Below are 21,695 nucleotides of genomic sequence, written 5' to 3'. Positions count from 1 at the left end.
TCGTGAGACAGAAATAACGACGTCCCAGTTGCACGGGAATCACACTACAGCCCCAAGACCCCGCGCCCGGGACCATGGTATTTAAGATAGTGACAGGTGGACGTCTAGGCGGGCCTATCTGGGGGTAGGAATGATGATCAGTGGCGGTGATCTGCGCCACTTGTGGCGCTAGACATGGAGTCGTTGACGCGAGGTGCAGAAACTTGGTTCTGCCCTGGATGCGGCAGGTAATTCAGCCACTCAGAGGACGGAGGAGGGGCATGTAATATAATCTAGGTCGGTAAGGTGCAGGTGGGCTGAGGAAAGAAGTGCGTGGCAGCTCTTGGAGTGGTCGGCTTTTGGGAGGTCTTGGAGGGCTTCTGCTGGTTTGGAGGGTAATTGACAGTAGAACGATACGATAAGAGGAGCAGTGATAACTTAAACTGCCAGATTTCACAAGTTATCGTGTTTGAAACGCAGTTATTGCTCCTAGATCGTTCAGTGACCGCACAACGGCCTGCCTCCACATTTCAACATTCGCCACATCAATGACCGCGGCGCGGAGCGTGCGAGCCGTTGACCAGCTCGTCAACGGGAGCGATCTGCGTTCTGCACTGCCACATCTAACGCCCGGTTGAGTCAAGTTGTGGCGTCAAATGGAACGGTCTAGCGTTCGCGCCTGTCAAGATAAGATAAGGCTAGAGTGACACAGTGAAAAGTAGGTAACTTTCCGTGTATGGACTAGTGGCTCAGGGATTAGAACAAATCATGGAAACTTGACGTATGAGAAAGAAACTTGGAAGAGGTGGAGCATTTTACCTGTGGCTGTGCATCGAACGTCTGCATTGGTGCCTTTGGGAGAAGTCGACACTTCTTCTTAACCCTGGATCGAATACCAGTGCCCGTGTCTTTCATGCCTTTACCACTGAAAAGTATTCAGCAAAGATAGGTACTCGCATTGCGGCAATTTCTGGATTGTGGACATCCCTGCCGGCTGTACGTGGAATGACGTTTTGCCGAGCAAAAGGATGGTGTGATAGAGCACTACTTGACGTCGTAGCTTCGGAAAATATAGCCGAAACTTATAGGCGTGTAGGTATTACGCTCCTAAACATCAGAAGAAGTCTCCACTATTCTAAGCTTGGCGTTTAAATCGGTGTCTAGCGCCCTTCATATATACCCTACCTCATCCGGGCCGTACGTGGATACTCCTCAGCTCAAAAAATGCGTAATACTTATAAAGACTTGTAGAGATCTTGGTTCAAGTATGGAGCGTTACCGAGACGAAGAGCCACCTACCTCGGCCAAGTTCAAGAATACTTGCAAATACGCCTTGTTCTCCTGTGCATCTGCTGCCTTGCAGCCGCACCGTGGGATCAGGAAGATTGGTATCAAGAGGTTACGACGAGGAAAGAGCGGAAAGAAATGAGGAAGCGGAGGGAGTAGTTTAGGGACATCAGGGGACAGAAATAAGTAGCGAACAGGAGTACGAGTTCAGTCAATCAGACCAAATACGTCGTGAGGTAGATGCCATGAGACTTCTCATGAGTCCGCTTATCGAAACCTTTTGAAACCCATAGCGTGCAATAAATCCATCAACTCCACGTCTCCGGCACCGGAAACTCAACCGTCGCCCGCTCCATTTCAACCCCAATGTTCCACCTCGGCAGCTCCGGCCAAAAGTTTGGGTACACCTCATTACCAGCAGCATTATAATCATTCCCTGTATCATCTCCCGTCCCTTGATCCAAATCAAACATCACAGGCGTCGGATAATTACTCGTCGCGCCCAGCGGCGTCTCCGCCCAGTGCGTTGTGCCCGGCAGCTCGCCATAGCTGCCGTTTCCGACCGGTAATGGAGGCTATCCGATCGTTGGTTCAATGCCCAAATACTTAAAGACGTCGAGATTGATAGGGATGGGGAGAGGCGCTGGGGTGAGAGGGGTGTATTTCAATTGGAAGAAGGGGAGGGTAGAGGGACCATTCTCGTTCGGGGAGCCCTGAGTGTCGAAAGGGTAGATCTTTAGTGAGGTGCTGCCGTCGACGCCAGTAGTCCAGTCGAATTTGGCGAGGTGCTTGGGGATTTTCTAGTCTATTTCTGCGTCAAGATGCCTGGCTAAGGTAGAAATTTTGGGGGAGTTCTACATACTCACGCGACCATTGTAGTTTGTGTACTTCTGGCTTACGTAGAAACGAGATCCACGAACATTTCTTGGAGCTTCGTGGTTCCATCACTGTATTTGCTCGTGTACTCGAAGTAGCTGGGGATAATGGCGAACTCGTCGTATGGACCGACAGGAGTGTCGTTGTAACTGACAATGAGAATTGCGCCTACGAGGCCTATGAAATTGCCCTCTGTGGCGGTGCTGTTACGTTCAAGTGGGTAGTATGCTTTTGCTGGTAGGGGTGTGGTAGGTATTATTGGAATCGCGCAGACGGTAACATAGAGAGTCCATGGTGGTGGGACGTGGATGATTGGCTCCGTGGAGTTGTTTGTACAATCAATGCAGGCATCTACAGTCTGCCAGACCAAGACAGCGAGAAATGAAAATGGAGAGCCTCATGGTGGGTGGCTGGGCGAATATGAGGCGATTCGGAACAAGTGTGACTCGCCGCCGGAGAAAGGAAGCTTGGCTTGTTTATAGGCATATTCTGAACAGGTTCATTGCACGATGAACATGAATTACTGCGTCCGAGGTATGTCCACAGTCATACCACTGATCGTTGATGTTGTCAGGGATTCTCCGGAAGCACGTGGAAATCGATATTGTCAGGTACCCCATCTTCGCAGGGATTTGTGATTTCCGCCCTCTAAGTTTACTGCTTACCTTCATAGCTGGCAGGGGGTTATGCGGAGAAATCTACATCCAGATATCGTCAGCAAGTATAGGAGAAGAAAGTTTGAAATGCTAATATCTGGACAACGTGGTGGGACAGCGCAGACCAGAAAGATCCGAAATCCTCTTTTCTTCGTCAATTCGGCTCGGACTACCAAGTCCAGCAAGACAGACGTGAACACGTGAGAACAGCCCAGGTAATTTGTCCTTTTAAAAAAGGAGACTCAGATTGGGAGATCACGTGGTATAATGTCCCCGAGAATCTGATTTAGCCATGCGGAATGTCCATCTTCGCACAGCCAACTCCTATATTTTGAGCGGCTCAGAGAACTAAGATGGATCCTTTGGCCATTTAGCAAATATCCCGACTTGGGATCTCGTAGCTGGAAGTGTCTCAGTGCGTCCGACAAAGCGTCTGGGATATAACAATAGCCGTGGCATTCTACCACAAAATGCCTCTTTTGATTGCCAATCATTGCGGCATAAGTTCGTATCAAACCGCTTGTGCGGGGATATTGTGCCCTATTGAGTGCTCGGGAATTGCCATCTCTTTCTTCGTAACTCGCTCGTCTTGAGGCGTCGGCGCTTCACGGGAAGTCCCTTCTACCCGTGCTGAAGGCTCCAAGGGTTAGACCTCCCTTCCCCTCGTTGACCGGCCTCTTCGCAACCCGTCCCTGTGCCTTGACGCCCTCTACTACCTTGTCAAGTTGTGTTTCTATCACCACTCCTCCCACTATGAGCTCGCTAAGCGTGGCATGTAATGTCTCGAAGTTGAAGATTAGGTCCAGCTCGCATACATTCTCGAAGAGGCGGTCAAGCGCTTCGACGAAGACTTGGATCAGATCCAGGAGAGCTAGGGGCGACTCGGTAGAGGTGGATATCACGATAAAGTAGAGGGTCGCATAGTGGCGGTATGTGACGAGCGAAGGGGTATCGTTGTGTGGGGTGGTGGGAGTGGAGGATTTGCTGCTACTGGCGAGGAGCGGTGGTAGTCTGAGATGGATCAGAACAAGCTTCGAGGTAGTATAGATGTTCGTACGGGAGAAAGTTGCATGCTGAGTTGGGTCGGTTCGCGACGAGGGTGAAGATCTCTGATATCAGCCGCTGCTGAACGCTTGTTTCCTGTGCTTGTTAGGGCGATATAGGATTCATTTGGGACAGCGCATACCAGCTGGGTATAGAACTTGGTGAGACGCGGCTGTCCCGAGTTGTTGAAGACGAGGACCGCATTGATCATGGTCGTTGTCGTGTATATAATGGATGAGAACTGGCGACGCGGTGTTGAGATTCTGCGGGGCGTTTCGTAGCGTCAAAGCTCCTCCGCACCTTTGCCCGCAGCTCCAGATTCCGTCATCACCCTACCAGAGCTGGGCTGTTCGTCAACCAAACACCATACCTGCCATTCGTCCACCTTAACTTCTACGAAAGCAATGTTCTCCAAGCCAGTCCTCCGCCTCAGGGCTCCTGCTGCTCGCCAATCCCTTCGATTGAATCTTCGCCAGCAACATGTCTCTCCCATCTCAGCCGTCCAATCCCCTGTCCGATATTCCGGATTACATTCACGTTCGGTAGCGACCGCGAATCGAAGCACATCCATCTTCTCCAATGCGAGAGCTTTCAGCTCATCAACTACCCGCAATGGCTTAATGCCAGACTCGGCCGACCCGGCACCACCAGAACGCGAAGCACACGAGAGCCTGGCCAAGGAGCCAACGGACATAACGTACGAGGAGTATCATCAACACGCGGATGCGTATCTGGAAGAGCTGGTGAACAGGCTAGAGCAAGAGCAGGAGAAGCGACAGGATCTAGAGGTCGAATACGCGGTAGGTTCTCCCTCTTCCTTGCTTTTTCTTAGTTCAACACTGAACCATCATCACGAATTTAGTCCGGAGTCCTCGAAGTCGCAATTGTTTCGAAAGGGATATACGTTCTGAACAAGCAGCCTCCGAACAAGCAGATCTGGCTAAGTTCTCCCTTGTCCGGACCGAAGCGGTTCGATTGGGTGGTTGTGGGTGAGTCGATGAACCAGAAGCAAGGCTCAGGCATAGGAGACTGGATCTATCTCCGTGATGGTACATCGCTCACGGCTTTGTTAAAGAAGGAACTTGGAGTTGAGCTGGGCGTTGATCAGGATATTGCGTCGGCTACGACGAAATAGCACTGAGGCATCACGCCCATGTCGGGGCGATGCATCTGAGGTGGAATATTAGCGTCTGAAAGGGCTAAGGACGCAACATATTGTAGGATCAGCAAATCAACGCTTTTGATGTCACTTGTCATGACTCAAGCTCATGTTCAGACTTTCTGCATCACTGCTAGCATGGAGGACCTTTTCGTGACCAACATCTTAGTCCGTATAAATTCCACCTCTAATTGGGTGATCTCGATTATCGCCTGACTAGACTCCAACTTAAGCCCCCATGACGACTAATGAAAGAAAGTATGCTTCCGAAAGCAGTGGTATATATGCGCTGTGCAATAGAGCTAGACCCTTCCATAGTCACGATACTTCCGGAAAGTCGCCATCGATATACTAGAAAATAGTTAAGACACACAAACTTCAGCTCACCTAGCAGGCGTTAAGGAAATGCCTCACTAGTCTATATATCCTATCAGCTCGTGAGGTTCTGGAGGCCAAGCTCCCCTGTACCAATAAACGTCTAGTCCGGCGATTGGGAACATTTCGGAGATAAAAGGTGCACCTCAACACCACGACATCTCTCACCAAAATCAACGTCACCCGTCTCCACGATATCACAATGGCCTCGCCTAGCCGAGCTCCTCCAAAACCCAATCCGACCTCTTCCAACAATGCAACAATCGCCCTCCCAAAACCAACCGACCACTGGTCCTTCGCCAGCCTCCTCGCAGACATACTCCGCCTGTAGGCACCATACACACCTCAAGTAACCCCGATCTCCACTAACCCACCCCTTCCCCCCCTCACAGCCCTCCCGAAACCATCGCCATGTGCTTCATCTACATAAACCGCTTCACAAAATACACCCGAACCGCCACCGACGCGCCAAAACTAGATCCGCACGTGCGTCCCCCCTTCTCCTCCCCACACCACCCCCCATTTTCAAACCCCTAGCTCAACAAACCCCCCCAATCCCAGACCCTCACCCTCGCCGCCCTCTCTCTGGCCACCAAAACCACCGAGTCCCCGCGCCGCCTGCGCGCCCTCCTGCTGCCCGCGCACCGCCTGCTGCACGCCCACACGCGCGCCTACGTCCCCCTCACGCTCAATTCGCAGACATACGCCGGCCTGCGCCGCACCGTCGTCGCGGCCGAGCTGCTGCTGCTACGGGTGCTCCGCTTCGACGCGCACATCCCGCTGCCGCTGGATTTCCTGCCGCGCTATCTCGACCGCACGGTCGGCGAGGCGGGGACCGCGGACGTGGATTTTGACGAGTGGGGGAGGGGGGAGAGGGAGGAGGTGGGCGTGTGTGGGTTTATGGAGACAGGCGTAGGGAGGGCGTGTAGGGGGGTGGGTGTTGAGGCGTAGGTTTGCTCTCTTTCTCTTTATTGGAGGGGGATAGGGAGGCTAATTAGGGGGTTAGATGTAAGGATTATAGGTTTGCGAATTTGTTTGACGCGAGGACGGTGGCGGCGGCGGTTGTGTGGGTGGTGTTGAGGGGGAGGGGGTTGGAGCTGGGGGAGGGGAGGGCGTGGGTGGAGGAGGTGGCGGGGGGAAAGGTGGATGGGGGGGATTTTGAGGAGGCAGTTGGGTTGCTGGAGGGGTTGCGGATCTCGACGATGTAGAGCATGGAAGGAATACCATTCTTGATCATTTGGTTTGGTATTGGTTTGTATTGCTTGGTTTGTGTATTCTTTTCCCCTACTGTTCAGGGTGCTTCGAGGTCTTTCTAGCATACCCAGAAGCTCATCTAAGTGATACTGTTCCCTTCCCGGCTCTTCAGCAGTAGGAATATTCCTTGTTGGCGTTTCTTGCTACCGCTTGGGTACTTGGAGGGAGTTCGGCATAGTCAAGTAGTCAAGTGGTCAAACGGTGAATAGGAGGTTTGATCTTGTCAAGCTGAGAAGTTGCGGCCAAGTAGTCTCCCTTATCTCTGGGCAATTAACTCATTGTTAGCAAATAGGCCTATTTATGGGAGTCTTGAGAACCTTACTTTTTCGGTGCAGCTCATTTTCGTCCTGCCGAGCTTGGCTCCGAGCTTCCCTCTCGGTTCGTGTATATAGTGGCGGTATTTCTCCTGGTCGCTTCATATACCCAGAGATCTCATTGTCCATTTCGAAGCTGGCGGAGTGAGCGGAGATTGTTGATTTAAGCTGTGAAAGGTGGGCGTAGGGGGTCAAGTTTAGAACGCGTCTCACACGGCCGAATCGCAATTTATCCTTCTCTCGAAGCGCCAGTGAGGACATGTCGATGAATGAGCTCGTCAGGAAATTATCGGGGGCACCCGACATATGAGGCGGCACAAGACCAGGGATGTAAGTGGTAGGTGCTGTAACATCTCGTCTACACTCTTTGGACAAACGCGGTGGGAGAACAAGGTAGCATGTTGTGTTGTACATGCGGTCGTAACCAGTGCCTTCAAGCATTCCGTTCCATGAGGTTTCTGGTTCTACCGAGTGGTGAATGATCATTGCCTGAAGGCCAAAGTCCTTCAATAACTAATGAGTGGTCCTCATGTCAGCGTTGAAGATCTTGATATGCCGACCAACAAGAAAGGGCGGCACGCGAGCGTAATAAGATTCAACGTACCTTGTCATACTTTACGAAACTGCCTTCTGCAAGATTCTCCCTCTCGTTGGCCTTGCACTGACAGACTTGACGAATCCACTCTGTCTTTTGCTTGTCGCATTGAACTTTGAACTTTCTCTTCTGCTCCCAAGTATGTGTTGTTGAAACTCCATCTCTTTTTCTCTTTTATGAAGTTGTACAGGGCCCACTTGTCCGGATTCTCAGGCCATCCGGACTGAAGGACAAGGTGCTCAGAGAAGTATTCAATCTGAGCCTTCCTGAGATACTCCCCGCGAAGGTGGTTCTGGACTGAACATTCCGCCCGAAAGCAAGACAGGCCGTCTATCCAGGCTCGCGTGTCTTCGATGCTATCTGGATGTGCTTGAGCCCAAATCTGGTCGACGACTTCCTCCAGAAGGTCTACCGGCAGCTTGTTGATGTGTACTTCGTCACCCTGTCCGAACTTGACACAAAGTCGCAAGGTCTCAACCGCAGGAGCGCACTTCATGTATATCTTGAGGGAAGCTCCCAACTGCCAGATCCTGACCGGCATGGCCCAGATGAGCCCCGAAATTATTTGAGCCGGAGCGTCGGACTGGCTCGGTGGGCGACACATTGTAGGACTTCAGGCGGCGTCGATCTTGGGCACAATTACCAGCCACGGGTGTGTTATCAAGAGGGTGATGATAAAGACTAATTGCTGTTGGGGTGAGAAAAGAAGATGCGAGGTTGAAGGTGAGGTGAAATGGAAAGGACGACACCGCGTCATGTGATCACACCGCGAACTTTCAAGTGCTGGACATAATCTGCAGCTCTTGGAACTGCTTCAGATCGGCCTGAAAAACTTGAACTACATGTGAAATGCTTTTCAGCGTTCTTTTGATTGACATGTCCTTCGAGTGTCCAGAATGTGAGCTAAACCATCGCAAGGAGTAACAGATGTATCTCTGACCACGTGAGGTGCTTACCAGTGCGATATAGACCGGCTTTTGTATCTGCGCGATACTGAAGTAAAACTAAATTTCTAAAGACATTCTTGCTACATACTCAGGATGCTTCAGCTCAATCCCAGAAATTTGGATGAAATGGGGATTGCTTGCTGGCGAGAGCTCAACCAGCTTTCGAATCCTCAGGATCCAATTGCTGCGCGGTAGGACGTTCGCGGAGGGAGTGTCTTTATTGTGTATATCGACCGAGATATGAAAGTGCTTCGAAGTATCTTGAAGAGTGGTGATGAAGTGTATGCGGACCCATCTGCCGGTACTTCGTCCAGAAAGGATCAATATTCCATCTACACTTTAGGACGATGCTGCTCATGAGTATGGTAGAAACATCCACATAGACTAGACCAGATCACTGTGATTCTAAACGACTCCTATCATGTTGGTAGATGAACTAGAATTGGTGTTGAAATGCTTTCTGAATGAATCGGACTCGTTTCGCAATCCATGCCGACTCCCGAGCTCAGCTCATAGGTCCAGTTGACGAATGAGTCTTTAAAAATTGCAACACAAAATATGGCAGCTGGCGTAGGAAGGGCAAAGGATCAGTGAGGAAAGCATGAGTTGTATTGAGGTGCTAACGAGTGGCTACATAGTGAAGAGAGAAGAGAGGTTTGCAGATGGCAACGGTGGCAAGCAACAGGCAAGCTGAGCATTCAGCTGAGTTCGAGCGAGCTGAGAGGAGTGAAAAGAAACGTGTTACTGGCTGCCAAAATATCATCCAAGCAAGCTATTTCGTAGCCAACAAAGTAAAATCCCACGTTTGACTGGCCATATGCTGACCCTTCCGTTACCAGAGAGCTGCTTACCAGCCTTATAATAGTCTGACTTTGCAAAGTTGAGCAGCTGAGGCCAGGTTGATTTCTCAATCACTGCTCAACACACTAGGACTATACAGGAATCGGAGACGGGAAGCGTACTCTTGTTATGGGCATCAAGCATCGCGCGGCGAGCGTTAAGTTTCTCAACCACCTCCTCTTTCTTCCAATAGTCGTATGAGCCTAGTTCAAACTTCGGTCTGAATTCGATCCCATTGTTGGCATCTTTTGGACAAAAAGCAGATAAGGTATCCTCAAGCTGCGTGTATGAAACAAGTGGTACAAGGCCGAGTAATCACTTCGCTCGTCCGAAGCGCAACTTCTGTGCATCCGTAATGTTCAGAGATGATGGGTCGATGAAAAAGGTAGCCAGGGTGTTGCCAACAAGGTCTCCATAGCGATCGCTGAAGATCTCCGATGAGCATTCAGGAACCGCAGGTCGTTGGCCTTCATATGGCATGATATTTCAGACATTTTTGCTGGGAGAATGAGGTGACAAGTCGTAGTATGGTACTGGTCATGTTTGCGGAAACCGGGGCTGTACTTTTGAATTCTCAGATTTCGATATTCATCATGGGAGAATATGAGTGCTTGTAGGCCAAACTCGGATTCTAAAATCTATTTCAAATCATCGTAAGACTCGTATCTCAATTTTGAGGTAATAAATGATTGGAAACTTACCTGATCGTACTTCACGAAAGCGCCTTTTTTCGTTCCATCGCCCGTAGTAGGACACTGGCAGATGAGTGATATCCACCTGTTCCTCTGCGCAACGCAGCGGGGATCCTTATCACCCTGACCAACGGCCTTGGCCCACCAGTACTGACTTATCTTTTCGTACGAGCTCTTGTCGCAGCGATCTGGGTCCGGGATTTCTCCAGATGACCTCTCGAGCTCGTTAAAGTGTTTGGATTGTGGGTCTTTGTTCCATGCATGGTCCGATAATTGACAACGATCTTGAAAGCAGAGGAAGTGGCTGTTCCACGTCTTGAACGCAGCTGCGCGAATGGGTAGTTGAACCTCTTCGATAACCTTCTCCAGAAGTTCATATGATAGCTTGTGGATGTGGACATCACCACCCTGGCCGAATCGGTGGCATAGACGTATAGTGGTGACATTTGCTTTGACATAGACTTCAAGGTGAGCTCCGAGCTGTGCGATGTTGACTGGCATAGCCCAAATGATGCCAGAGACCGTCTGGGCCGACGAATCTGCTTCGGTAATGGGACGACACATCGTGTCCGATGAGATAAATGGGCGGCTGATTACGCGTTACCCATGAGTCTTCTGTTCAACACTAGACGCGTTGTGCTCGGCTAAGCATGGAAGACCGATGCATCTTACCTCAGATGCGATGTCGCCCGCTTGGAAATGTCCAAGCCGCGCAACGAACACCGGACTACGCGTCGCTCGCGAGCCTGCTATCAAAGAGAAGCGATATCAGCAATGTAAGAAGCATAAAAGAGACTCTGAACTCACCGGAGGTCCGATGCAGCACGATCGGGTGCTGTCGAGGTGGAGGGTGTGGCGATGAAGGAGGATGGAAGCAGAAGTGAGGTGAGGTCGATTTAAAGCCTCTGGTGGAGTCATGTAATCCACACAACCTCCACGACACAGATCGACTCACATTCCCAATGATTGAACTCGATACAAGTATTTGAGGGCCTAGATTTTATAGGATCAAGGATACTGACATTGGTGGGTTGAAACCACTCTAGTGGGCGCTATGTGTGAGTTGGCTAGATGGGCGGCCAAGCGGTCAAAAGCAGGGCATAATCAGTCTAGATCCGAGGGATCATAATCCTTAAATCCGATCTAGATCACTGAAAATATGTTGAAGTACCTCAAACAGTGGCGAACGAGTATGCACAGACCAAGGAAATGATTGTGAACTTAAGATAAATCTACCTGCGTGATATGAGGTGGATTTCAAAATGCCCATGAAAAGAGATATACTCCAATGTCATCGTGATAATCAATGAAAATTCAGGAAGGGAGCAACATGATCGACGCTGCCTGAGGTCGCCTGAGTGTGTAAGCCGATCGATCCAAAGCCTCTGGAAACCCTCCCAAAAACTACCGCCCAAAACTTTACATCCTGCTCAGATATTTTAGGCCCCACGGAAGCACCTCAAGTGCCGGCAAGAGAGCGTCAGTAACGACGAACCCGCAGGTCGAATGTGGTCTTGGCGATGTTGAGAAGCTTTGGCCACTCCATGAGCGCAGAGACTTCAGGGAGTAGGACTGTGCATTGTTAGCAATTAAGTAAGCATAGTAAAGAAGACAACGTTCACCCACCATTCTCAATCTCTTCCAAAACAGCATCTGCAGCATGACGTGCGCCATGCACTCTGCTCGCTTTGAGACGGTTGATGGCGTCGTTCAACTTGGTCTTGGCAGCTTCGAGGGCGGACTCGTCGCTTTGTCCACCACCTTCGCCCGACTTGTTGCGTGTGAGCCTCGTAATGTGAAGCTGAGGGCCGATACCGAGGACGCTCTGTACATGCTTGAAGCGCAACTTCTGGTTGTTCGTAAGTTTCAACAGATCCGGGTCCATGTAGCATGTCATGAAGGACGAATTGCTGTACTTCTTCCACCCAGAGGGGCTTGAGACGGGCTCTTCGGCTAGAAATCCGTCATCATCTGCATCTTGCTTGATCGTTCCTTCTGTCAGTGTAAGGTAGCACACTGTGGTGTTGCAACTACTGTCCCAGCCTGCGCGTGGGAAAGTAGAGCGCAATTCGTCTGGTACCTTCCTGTGAGCAATAAAAGCTTCGAGTCCGAAGTGGGTCTTGAGGATCTATGATTTGAGTCAGTAACGCTTCTGGTTTGATCATGTGTTGGCGCCGCGAGGGGTGGCTCTTGAGGCTGACAGCAAGCAGCAAGAGAATGGAGTCCGGTTGGTTTGGACCCATGGGCGTGCTCCTGACAGCGGTGAACGAAGGTACTCACCTGGTCGTACTTCGAGAAACCCAGTTGTATAACCGGCCACGTACTAGGGTCGTACTGAGTAAGCCGACGCTTCCACTGCATCTTGCGCCGGTAGTGTGGGTGAGACTCCCGCACGGAAGTGGGTGGATGCCACTGGTATGCCAGTAGGGCCTCATGCAGTCGCATTTTCTTCACATCATCCGGCAGCAATGAGGGGTCCTCGTGCTCGAAGTACTGCAAGAGTAGGTCATTTGGGTCCAACCCGTCGTGGCCCTCGAAGTGAGACATAGCAGTGCAGTTGCCTTCAAAACACTTCAATTCACGCTCCCATTCCGGCAGCGTAGTGAGAGCCTCAACATGGCAGAGTTCGTTGATGACCATGTCCAGTAGCTCGTTTGGAAGCTTTGTGAGGTGCACGTCGTCACCTTTGCCGTACCGATGGCACAGACGAAGGGTCTGTAGTTGAGGAAGAAGCTTAGCAAACCTATCCAGGCTAGCACCCAGTGTGACGATGGAAACTGGCATGCCCCAGGTGATTCCCGTGCTTGTTCGCGAACTAAAGACGGGATCGTAGGCGTTCATCTTGTGAGGCTCGTCGTGATCATGGAAAAGGCGCTGTTGTAAGGTGTAGAGATGCTGGTGAGAGAGTGATAGAGGAAAGAAGAGAGTAGGAAGGAAGGAGCAATGGTCGTCGGCGAAGTGGGGCTAAGGTGAAGTGAGATTCGCGGATAGCGGCAGCTGACTTGGCCCAACGAGTCTACCGACCGTTCAAATCGGTAGATTCTCGTGCTACTTGGATTGGTGAAAGTGTGTAGAGGTACCTCAGACAGCGGTAGATAAGTGTGCACAGATCTGTTTCACGACACCTATCGAGCCGCTGCTACGGATCTCACGTTTACGAGGTGCTCAGACACCCACATTTTTACTTCGATACCTAGATTCACCGGAGATCGGTGGAAATCGTCCAGCTAAGAGCTTCGAGATCCAAGAAATGATTTGTAGATAGCGCCGCATGAGGTGCCCCAAGGAAGTTTCCTACTGTTCCGCACGATCAAGTCCTATCTCGCCCAGAATTCTTAAAGCACGCTGGAGTACCTTTGGCAGTGGCAAGAAAGTGTACACAGAACTATTTGGAACGAGTACCCACAAGCTACAAGCTCCTCATACCTCTCCCATGCCATAATCATCGTCGTTCATTTTAGTTTCGTGTGATCAGCTTCGTTCCTAATGCAACGCTATCAATGCTTTTTTCCCTCAACCTCCTTAGTCCTCTTCCTCACAATGGCATCGATCCTTCCATCGTCAGTACAAGGGTTACAGAACTGCTTCCGGAACAAAAATACCTCTGAAAAGCACAAAAGCCCTCAATAAACGTCGAGGACATCCACGTCCACCACAACGAACTCCCCACCGGCACCGAATGCTTCCTCAGCTTCGTCGTTGCCATGAGATAAGCCTCAGTCCCATGAATCACAACCATCGAAGCCAGCGCAATGTACGCCTTCGGGGCCATGAACTCGGCGAAACTCGGTACGTGCTTCAGGAGGATCTCATACAAGTAGCTCCCCGGTTGGAAGTTCGCTGGGCGCGAGAAACTAAAGTAGCCAAGGAGGCAAGCGAGAAAGACGCCCAAATGCCAACCCCGCGGACGTGTGTACGTGGTCACGGTGATTGGACTCCGGTCAAGGCCTTTTACAGCCTCCTGGTCCATGGCGATAAGGCGCTCGCGGGCTTCGCTCCAGGAGGCGAGAGGCGGAGCCAGTGGGACCGTATAGCGGCCGCCGGAAGAGCGAATGGTGAGGCTAGAGAAAGATACATCTTCGAGCTTGGCATTGCGGGCTGCGAAGGAGGATACGTGGAGGAAGTGCTCCAGGTAGCGGCTTATCTGGGAGATGGTAAGCCTCAACCATCCACAGACTGCTTCTTCATCGACGTGATTTCTATGCCGTTGGACAAGAACTGAAACAAGGGGCCATACCGAGTCACCATGTTCGCTGTTCATGTGGGGAATGATGCGCCCCTTAGCTACCTGGTCTTGGGCTGCCATACTGATGGAAGCTAACTACTTAGAGCTGGCGATGTGGTAGAGGCGGTTCTAGAGATGGAAGACGTGGTGTTGAGGCCGTTGTCGGCATCCAAGAATAGACGGGGAACTATTCTACCTCGGTACTTAGCTCCATCTGAGCCGATGCCGGTCTAGCGCCCCCAGTGTCTTGGCTCCCGTTGATGAGGCTTTGTGCCCAACCACCACGACGTCGCATCACCGCTGTGCTCTCTCATATGATGTATATTTCAGAATCGTGCGATGCTGTGCGATGCTATCGAGCATTCCAAGTCGGCAACTCGCCGAAGGGTGCCACGCCGGCGCGATGGTCGTCCCGGAGCCGAAGGACCAGTTTGCAGGACAGATGATGGATGAGACGCCACAGAAAGGCCAAGAAGTTGGCCAGCGTCATCGCAGCTTACATCATTAGGCCACAGGAAAGCAGGTGCACGCGGCGGAATCGCAAGCACGGCCACACGGCCACACGGCTGTAGTTTCACCAGTAACATGGTGATGCACGCTCCGCGGACCAAACGCCACGGCAGCACGCACAGCGGCGGGGTGGGCAGCAGGGGCCGCAACGGGATCCGCATGGACGTTTTTCCAGAACAGATGGCGGCGAGGGTTGCGACTTGTTTTCCACAGCCGACTGCTGGGATCCCCCGCGGATCGCGTCTCGGTGGGCACGCAACGCACGCGTTGCGTCAGTGTGCAGCGAGGGATGGCCTGTGTACGCAGGGGTGTCGACGGCACTCACCTTCAAACCGGTTGCTGCGCGCTGTCTCTTTTCTCAAGTCCAATTCCACTTTCTTCTGTACTCTCGCATCAATTCGCAATCTGTCGTCTCCAAACTTTCTGCAACTTTCCAACTCCACTTTCCATCCCAAAACCGTACCAGGCGCAACATGGCCGACAAGACCACCGAAGACCAGCAGTCCTCCGTTGGAGCTGAGGGACAGGCCCAAGGCGGCGCATCCGTTGGCGGCAAGGCCGGCGCTTCAAGTTCGAGTAAGAAGACCACCGAGAAGAAGACCCCGAAGAAGCTAGGCGGCAAGAAACCTCAACAACAACCCACTCCCGAGCCCACTCCTGCGCCTGAGAGTGAGGAAGAAGACGCTGAAGCGAATGACGACGCAGAAGTAGCTACCAACGGCGGTGCCGAGGAGTCAGAGCCCGAACCGCAGCCCCAGAAAACACAGTCAAGACGCCGCCAATCTCGTGGCCGTGGCCGACGAGGCGGCGCCACGGCTGAAGTGAGCGAAAGCGACTACCGCTCTGATCAATCTGCCACCGGTGGGCGACGAAACCGTCAGCGCCAGAAGAAGCAAGGAGGCGGTCCCCTGGATGGCATCACCGAGAATGCGCCTGGTGGAGAGCTCGTCAATGGTGCCGGCGAGATGGTGCAGAACACGGCTGGAAATGCTGTCAACCAGGTCGGCGACACTGCAGGCCAAGCTGTAGGAGGCCTGACAGGCGGCGGGAAACAGGGTCAGGGAGAGGATGACGAAGACGGCAAAGGCGAGCAGCTGCGCCTGCGGCTTGAACTGAACCTCGACATTGAGATCCAGCTCAAGGCGAAGATTCACGGTGATCTTACGCTGGGCTTGCTGTAAGTGGATCTTGACTTTACGATTGCAAGCAATGCGCTGACTGCTCTCACAGCAACTAAACTCGTAAGCAACTAAACTCGTACACAACGCTTCAGGTCTGGATCCAATGCTGTTTGTTCGCGCGGAGAAGTCAATGTGGTCATGAATATTGGGCTAATCACAAATGCACTGAGTTGGGACGGCGTTGGGTTCCATTGATGTAATTATTAGTCGCAGCACCGCGAGATAGAAAAGCTATTTGCCTCTTATTCCAGTTGTCACCTGGAGATTGAACTGTGCCTTGCCCGCAACGTCGAATTCAATTTCTTGAAGCTCGCGGAGGACCTCGCACAGAATGCACTATAGTCGTCCGTGCTCAAGCTTCAGCAGGTCTTCCCAGCTCCTCGAATTCGCAACCAACACACCAGCTGTTCTCCACGCATCCCCTGCCGCACTCGGCGCGCTTTTTGCCGCTGACGCAAGTTCTCCACACCCCATTCACTGATTCAGAAACCTCCGCCGTCTGTCGCTCCGGGCGTTACAGATGGCAGCCGGGCCGGGGGCCTCGTGACGTCAACGCATCGTCGATGGAGCCGCGCGGGGACATTCTCGTGTCCCGATGGAGCCCCCATGCAGCACCACTGGGCCGTCTTGCAAGCATCACCGCATGCACGCGCTGCAGCCAGCCGCCACATCGCTCAATCTTGTTTTCCTCCTGGCCCGCGAGCTGGTCTAGGTAGTGGCCCGTCCATCTTTCTTACCATCACCTCTCTCGTATCCCGCTCCCTCTCTCATCCTCCATCGCAGTGCTACAGTCAATACACACCGTTTTGAGATCTCCACAACTCTACATCTATCCTTAATTTCCAGAAACTTCCCCCGGTCTCACGTCTCTCAATCCCATATCCAACATGTCCGACTCCGATTCTGAACCCCATGCCCGCACCACGATGCAGCAGAACAAGCAGCTCGAGGCCAAGAAGCAACAAAAACGCGAAGCCGGCCTGCAGAGCGCCCGCTCACGATCCTCCTCCCGCCGAGACCGCCGCCGCCGTATTCAGAAGGGCATTGAAGACGGCAAATACATGAAAACCGCTTCACTAGAAGCCCTCGAGGAAGCTGATGCCAACGGGGAGCTCAACAGCATGCAGGCCTTCGAACGTATTGGCCCGGACAGCACCTCGATGGATGGTCCCGTCACAAAGGCGAGAGCAATGAGAGGCGAGATACCTATGCGGGGGACGGACCCGAACCAACCGTATCGCATGGAGCAACAGGCGAAGCCGTCAGGCGGCTTGGATGAGCAGGACGGGCTAAAGCTCAAACTCGAGGCGAATCTCGAGATTGAGATCGAGCTCAAGGCTAGCATTCGAGGTGATCTGACGCTGTCGTTATTGTGAGTAATATGCAGTTTCTTTGGTTGCGACCCTGTCGTCCTGCGTTTTCCCCATTACCAGCCAATCGCAGGCTGATTACTTATGGCAGAGAATAACAGGCAATAATAGTGCATGAGCGATTCGAGCCGATCGCTCTCCGTTTGCGAACTCTTTCGCAGTCATCCGGGTCTATTAACAGCGTCGGATTGTGGAGGACGACGACTGATGACGGCTTATGAAGTGGGCACGTGTATTGGATTACGATTCTTTCGCACCGAATATGGCGTTTGGCTTCCGGCTACGTCCACGGCAAATAATTCAAGATAAAAGAAGGTTCTATTCTGCATCCCAGCTGCTTCGAGCTTGAGTCCTGCCAATTCTGTACCCGGGTATTTAGTATTTGCCCGTGGAGATTTCCATAGCCAATCTGCTACACCGAGCAATTACTTCTGTGCCTGTGCTCCTGATAGGTGCACACAGGCGGTTTCCATGGTTCATCTTGTGCAGCCAGTTGCAAGAGCAATTATTAGATGCTCCCCACAAATTTCCTTTTCTCGCTAAATCAAAGGCTCGTCTTCTCCAATTTCTTTCGGTACCGCATGGACCATCTCTCCCATGACCCTGTGTTGTCTCCGTGCTTCTCCCATTACTGGGATTCCAAATATACTCTGGACGGACCGAACCATGGTTCTTCCGCCACGAGATAAATCCTCCTTGGGTTAAATGCTAGGCTTCGCAGTCTCGATCTACACCAATCTAGGGTCCTCTGTTGGTATTCTCAGCCGCAGTTCTGATCATGTTCGCGTTCCAGCCTACATTGACAGGTTTTCCATCCCCTCCTTCAACTCTGATGGGGAACGCGAGCAACAGAACATGGTTCACAACATCTGGACCACTAAACTCAGTCAGTCGATGACACAGTTGTGTATTTTAAGGTGGAAAAGGCCAGCTCTCGAACTTTCACTGTTACTTTATCTTCTCAGACAGCCACAGCTTTCGCAATGCCATGATTTTCAGCAACTCAACTGACCGGTCTTATATCATTCAACATGTCTAACCCTCACGCTCAAACGAAGAAGACGCCATCCAGTGCAGCAGTTGGAGGCTTGTACGGCACCTCCAGTCCTCAGGATGGAGACCAGGCCAGAGAACAGTTGGCCCTGCCCAACATCCCAAGGCCTAGCAAAGAAGCAGCTGACCACATCGCCAGGCTGGAAAGGAGACATCCTTGCTATGTTCTCCGTAACAACATCCCCAAAGGCGACAGATATAGCAGCAACACAGAAAGCGGTCCAAAAGCCCGCTCTGTTTCCCAAGCCCACCTTGATGACGATATGTGTGTCGTTGGGCGTTTTCTCACAAGTGTCTTGCGCCTGGACCGATTCTCATGTGGCAACCCTACAAAAGACAGCAACGACACGGACGCGCCGGCTAGACCTACTGTCCCATCGCCAACTGAAACGACCAAATCAATCAACAAGAAGAGATTAAGGTCATCAGGTCGACCTAGCCTCCGCCACCCACGCTGGGAAACCAGCGCCGCCGTGAACGAGCCCGTCACGGGTCTTTCTCCCTCGCAGAAGACCGTTACGTTTGGACCAGAATCTCGAGTCGACTCTGTGAATCCTAAAGGTCGCCCTAGTCTATCAATCATCATCCCAGATAGCAGATTAAGTCTGGACTCCGACGACGAACCACCGACGACGCCTATTCGTACCTCGTTCGACTTTCCGCAGACTCCTCTTAGCTATCTTCCGACTATTCAGGAAGAGCTGGACAGCTTCTGCGTGGTCAAAAAAGAGCAGGAAGATGCCTCCCCTTGCGTGCGGAGGAAGAAGTTGTTCATGGTACATCCCAACTCGCGAATCCATGAGTCGAGTGGGGAGATGGCTTCGAATTCCCATCCAGAAGACCCCAACACGATTGCCGCTAGAAGCCGCACTTTACGCAGACGCGGAGCCATTGACTTCGGCAAGGAGCATATGAAAGAACCTCAAGAATCCTCCCCATCCCCCGTCCTCCCAGAGAGCCCAAACCACACACCCCCTTGCCCCATTTCACCAGAATCCCCCACCAAACCAGCACCCACCCCCGAAGCCTGGTGGACGTGCTTCCCGCCCGCCGCCGTTCCCCACCCAAACGCCCTCACAGCCTCAAGCCCCCTCTCCATCCACGCCAGTGACGAGATGGCTACGCAGCAAAGGAGTCGACCTATCAACGCTCCAATCAATCTCACAGACGTGAGCCAAGCACACTCCGCCACCAGTCTCACATAGGCTCCCGCTTCCACCGAAGAGTCCTCCCCAGTCTTAGTCCGCACATCCCTCGGGCGCGGCGACGAAACCACCGAAGCGCAGTGGCGGACGCATGTCGGTGAGCCGAATTCCTTCGTGGGCAGGAGCCCGACATCCTCGACGGCGGGTGTTGCGGGGACGCCGCCGCTGTCGCTGGTGCCGGTACTGGCGGAGGCAGACGATGCTGCGACTTGGGCTGGAGACGTGTTGAGGTGGGGCTTAAGGGAGGTGGTGATGGGGAGGGTGAGGGGAAGAGGGTGATGTCGTGTTAGGTTTAGGGGGGGTTAGGAGTGTGGATTGTGGGAAGTTGTTTAGCGGTGTGTGGGAGTTTGGGGTTGTTTTGAGGGGAACTGACTAGGGAGGTAGGGGCGTATGGTATGGTGTTTGGAGCGTGGTTGGTGACCCTCTAGGCGCACTGGAATATTTTGGATGATAGTTTTCATTGATAGCTTAGATCTTGCTTACTCACACTTTGGACGATGCTGTGTTTGTGTTTTGGAGGATGTTGTGTTCAGGGTCTGATTGATATTTTACTTTCCAACCCTGGATCACGTTCTGCATTCATGGTTTGCAACGAGAAATAGGACCACAGACTGAATGAAACTTCGCAGGAGAAAATCCTATCAAGATGCTATCTTCAATTTATGTTCAACAGTGTCCAAATCAGTCGTTTCAAGTAATCTGCACACAATAGTCGAAGTCATGTACTACCTACGGTGTTTCGTGCGAACTAAGCATTCCCCACAACGTTCCCCTGTGACGATCCGCCGCCCCACAGCTCACCAATGATGATGATATCAAGGGGTGTAATTCCGCTACCTCCGGGGTTGCTGGGCGCTGATTTTTTATACAAATTGAAAAAGTCAGCCCGCACTTAAAGACTTATATACACACGTTCTAAAACCCTTCAATCCATCAAACCAACCCCCATCTCCCACAATGCCCCCCTCCGGCCTCGCAATCCTCCTCGGCGCCGGTCCCAACACCGTACCCTCCCCCTCCTTCCATCCTCTCCCCCCTTCCCCCAACTAACTCCCACCCCAGGGCGCCGGCATCGCCCGCATCCTCTCCCATCCCTCCCACGGCAACCTCGCCGTCGCCCTCCTCGCGCGCCGCCCGGAGCCGCTGCACGCCCTCTGCACCTCTCTACGCCAATCCAGCCCCGACGCGGTTCTCGAAGCCTTCCCCACCGACACGTCACCAGACGCGCTGAAGAAGGCGTTCGCAGAGATCAAGCAGCATGCAAGCTTCCAGGGGCTGAAGCTGCGCGTGGCGGTGTACAGCGTCAAGCATAGTAGCCGGAAGCCGTTTATGGAGGTGGGGTATGACGTGAGTGCTCTAAACCGCGATTGGGAAACGCTTTGGAGGTTATTTTTTTCTTGTTTAGGGGTTGAGGCTGATGACATGGATCTACAGGAGTTCACGGAGAGCCTGGAGACGTATGTCGGGGGTGCGTTTACGTTTGCGCAGGAGTCGTTGACGCGGTTTTTTGGGGATCATGGCGAGACGCCGCTTTCGGAGGGCGGAGAGAAGAAGGGGGTAAGTGGTTCTCTTCGACCCCGCCTCTTCTCCAAAAGTGCTTGGACGTCGTGGACTGACTGGTTGACACCAGACCCTCATCTTCACGGGCACGCTGGGCGCGCTCCGCTGCAGCGCGCAGTACGCCGCGTACGGCGCGGGCCGCGCGAGTGTGCGGCAGCTGGCGCAGACGCTGGCGCGGGAGATGAGTGAGAAGGGGGTGCATGTTGTGCATACGATTGCGAACGGGGCGATTGAGGATGAGGAGGGGCCGGACCAGAAGAGTGGGAGGAAGATGAGTGCCGAGGCGGTGGGGGAGACGTATTTGTGGTTGCATCGGCAGCAGCCGTGTTTGTGGACGCATGAGTTGGATATGAGACCGGCTTGTGAGAAGTTCTAGGGTAGGGGAGCGCTGGGGGCCTTATAGGGGTAGGGGTGGGAGAAGGGGATGTTCGAATCAGTGAGTGATTAGACGGAGAGGATGCTAAAAGTGTTGCTTGAAAGAGGAGAGGATTGGATTGTGGTTTATATTAATCTGTTCACAGGTGTTCACGTTTTACTATAACTATGTTGTCGCCATGAGAACTTACTTTCGTC

The 21,695-nt window shown here is 52.5% G+C and overlaps 11 protein-coding genes across 11 annotated transcripts; 6 read left to right on the top strand and 5 right to left on the bottom strand.

Moving 5' to 3' along the window:
- Positions 1-1,574: 1,574 nt before the first annotated feature.
- Positions 1,575-2,813, bottom strand: BDZ99DRAFT_488751 (uncharacterized protein; the record flags this gene model as incomplete). The annotated part of the gene is made up of 5 exons (XM_033722931.1): positions 1,575-1,841; positions 1,881-2,066; positions 2,133-2,190; positions 2,232-2,500; positions 2,808-2,813. The coding sequence occupies 5 exons, from the start codon at positions 2,811-2,813 to the stop codon at positions 1,575-1,577; spliced, it is 786 nt and encodes a 261-aa protein (XP_033575878.1).
- Positions 2,814-4,462: 1,649 nt separating this feature from the next.
- On the top strand, positions 4,463-4,977 carry BDZ99DRAFT_488749 (Frataxin; the record flags this gene model as incomplete). The annotated part of the gene is made up of 2 exons (XM_033722930.1): positions 4,463-4,642; positions 4,705-4,977. 2 exons carry the CDS (start codon positions 4,463-4,465, stop codon positions 4,975-4,977), a joined length of 453 nt encoding a protein of 150 aa, XP_033575877.1.
- Positions 4,978-5,578: 601 nt separating this feature from the next.
- Positions 5,579-6,584, top strand: BDZ99DRAFT_521385 (uncharacterized protein; the record flags this gene model as incomplete). The annotated part of the gene is made up of 4 exons (XM_033725618.1): positions 5,579-5,703; positions 5,769-5,862; positions 5,914-6,323; positions 6,383-6,584. 4 exons carry the CDS (start codon positions 5,579-5,581, stop codon positions 6,582-6,584), a joined length of 831 nt encoding a protein of 276 aa, XP_033575876.1.
- BDZ99DRAFT_571767 (uncharacterized protein) lies at positions 6,527-8,143 on the bottom strand (the record flags this gene model as incomplete). The annotated part of the gene is made up of 4 exons (XM_033728130.1): positions 6,527-6,892; positions 6,953-7,457; positions 7,549-7,599; positions 7,661-8,143. The coding sequence occupies 4 exons, from the start codon at positions 8,141-8,143 to the stop codon at positions 6,825-6,827; spliced, it is 1,107 nt and encodes a 368-aa protein (XP_033575875.1). The 3' UTR covers positions 6,527-6,824.
- Positions 8,144-9,685: 1,542 nt separating this feature from the next.
- On the bottom strand, positions 9,686-10,582 carry BDZ99DRAFT_477412 (uncharacterized protein; the record flags this gene model as incomplete). The annotated part of the gene is made up of 2 exons (XM_033722114.1): positions 9,686-9,964; positions 10,028-10,582. The coding sequence occupies 2 exons, from the start codon at positions 10,580-10,582 to the stop codon at positions 9,686-9,688; spliced, it is 834 nt and encodes a 277-aa protein (XP_033575874.1).
- Positions 10,583-11,252: 670 nt separating this feature from the next.
- Positions 11,253-12,859, bottom strand: BDZ99DRAFT_571765 (uncharacterized protein; the record flags this gene model as incomplete). Its single annotated transcript, XM_033728129.1, has 3 exons — positions 11,253-11,590; positions 11,645-12,146; positions 12,299-12,859. The coding sequence occupies 3 exons, from the start codon at positions 12,857-12,859 to the stop codon at positions 11,499-11,501; spliced, it is 1,155 nt and encodes a 384-aa protein (XP_033575873.1). The 3' UTR covers positions 11,253-11,498.
- A 532-nt stretch (positions 12,860-13,391) lies between these two features.
- On the bottom strand, positions 13,392-14,695 carry BDZ99DRAFT_463767 (integral membrane protein-like protein). Its single transcript, XM_033720145.1, has 3 exons — positions 14,256-14,695; positions 13,621-14,162; positions 13,392-13,570 (listed from the first exon to the last, which is right to left on the bottom strand). Exons 1-3 carry the CDS (start codon positions 14,322-14,324, stop codon positions 13,516-13,518), a joined length of 666 nt encoding a protein of 221 aa, XP_033575872.1. The 5' UTR covers positions 14,325-14,695; the 3' UTR covers positions 13,392-13,515.
- A 507-nt stretch (positions 14,696-15,202) lies between these two features.
- Positions 15,203-16,152, top strand: BDZ99DRAFT_463766 (uncharacterized protein). The gene is made up of 2 exons (XM_033720144.1): positions 15,203-15,930; positions 15,984-16,152. Exons 1-2 carry the CDS (start codon positions 15,227-15,229, stop codon positions 15,988-15,990), a joined length of 711 nt encoding a protein of 236 aa, XP_033575871.1. The 5' UTR covers positions 15,203-15,226; the 3' UTR covers positions 15,991-16,152.
- Positions 16,153-16,633: 481 nt separating this feature from the next.
- Positions 16,634-17,529, top strand: BDZ99DRAFT_463765 (uncharacterized protein). The gene is made up of 2 exons (XM_033720143.1): positions 16,634-17,306; positions 17,396-17,529. Exons 1-2 carry the CDS (start codon positions 16,822-16,824, stop codon positions 17,400-17,402), a joined length of 492 nt encoding a protein of 163 aa, XP_033575870.1. The 5' UTR covers positions 16,634-16,821; the 3' UTR covers positions 17,403-17,529.
- A 905-nt stretch (positions 17,530-18,434) lies between these two features.
- BDZ99DRAFT_41883 (uncharacterized protein) lies at positions 18,435-19,823 on the top strand. Its single transcript, XM_033716867.1, has one exon. It carries the CDS (start codon positions 18,621-18,623, stop codon positions 19,560-19,562), a length of 942 nt encoding a protein of 313 aa, XP_033575869.1. The 5' UTR covers positions 18,435-18,620; the 3' UTR covers positions 19,563-19,823.
- Positions 19,824-20,419: 596 nt separating this feature from the next.
- BDZ99DRAFT_463762 (NAD(P)-binding protein) lies at positions 20,420-21,515 on the top strand. Its single transcript, XM_033720142.1, has 4 exons — positions 20,420-20,567; positions 20,625-20,909; positions 20,997-21,119; positions 21,193-21,515. Exons 1-4 carry the CDS (start codon positions 20,520-20,522, stop codon positions 21,496-21,498), a joined length of 762 nt encoding a protein of 253 aa, XP_033575868.1. The 5' UTR covers positions 20,420-20,519; the 3' UTR covers positions 21,499-21,515.
- The last annotated feature ends 180 nt before the right edge of the window (positions 21,516-21,695 follow it).

The sequence above is a fragment of the Mytilinidion resinicola genome (assembly GCF_010093595.1).
Source record: "Mytilinidion resinicola strain CBS 304.34 unplaced genomic scaffold BDZ99scaffold_11, whole genome shotgun sequence".
Taxonomy (NCBI): domain Eukaryota; kingdom Fungi; phylum Ascomycota; class Dothideomycetes; order Mytilinidiales; family Mytilinidiaceae; genus Mytilinidion; species Mytilinidion resinicola.
The sequence above is the reverse complement of the archived record's forward strand: the minus strand, read 5'-3'. Positions and strand labels throughout refer to the sequence as shown.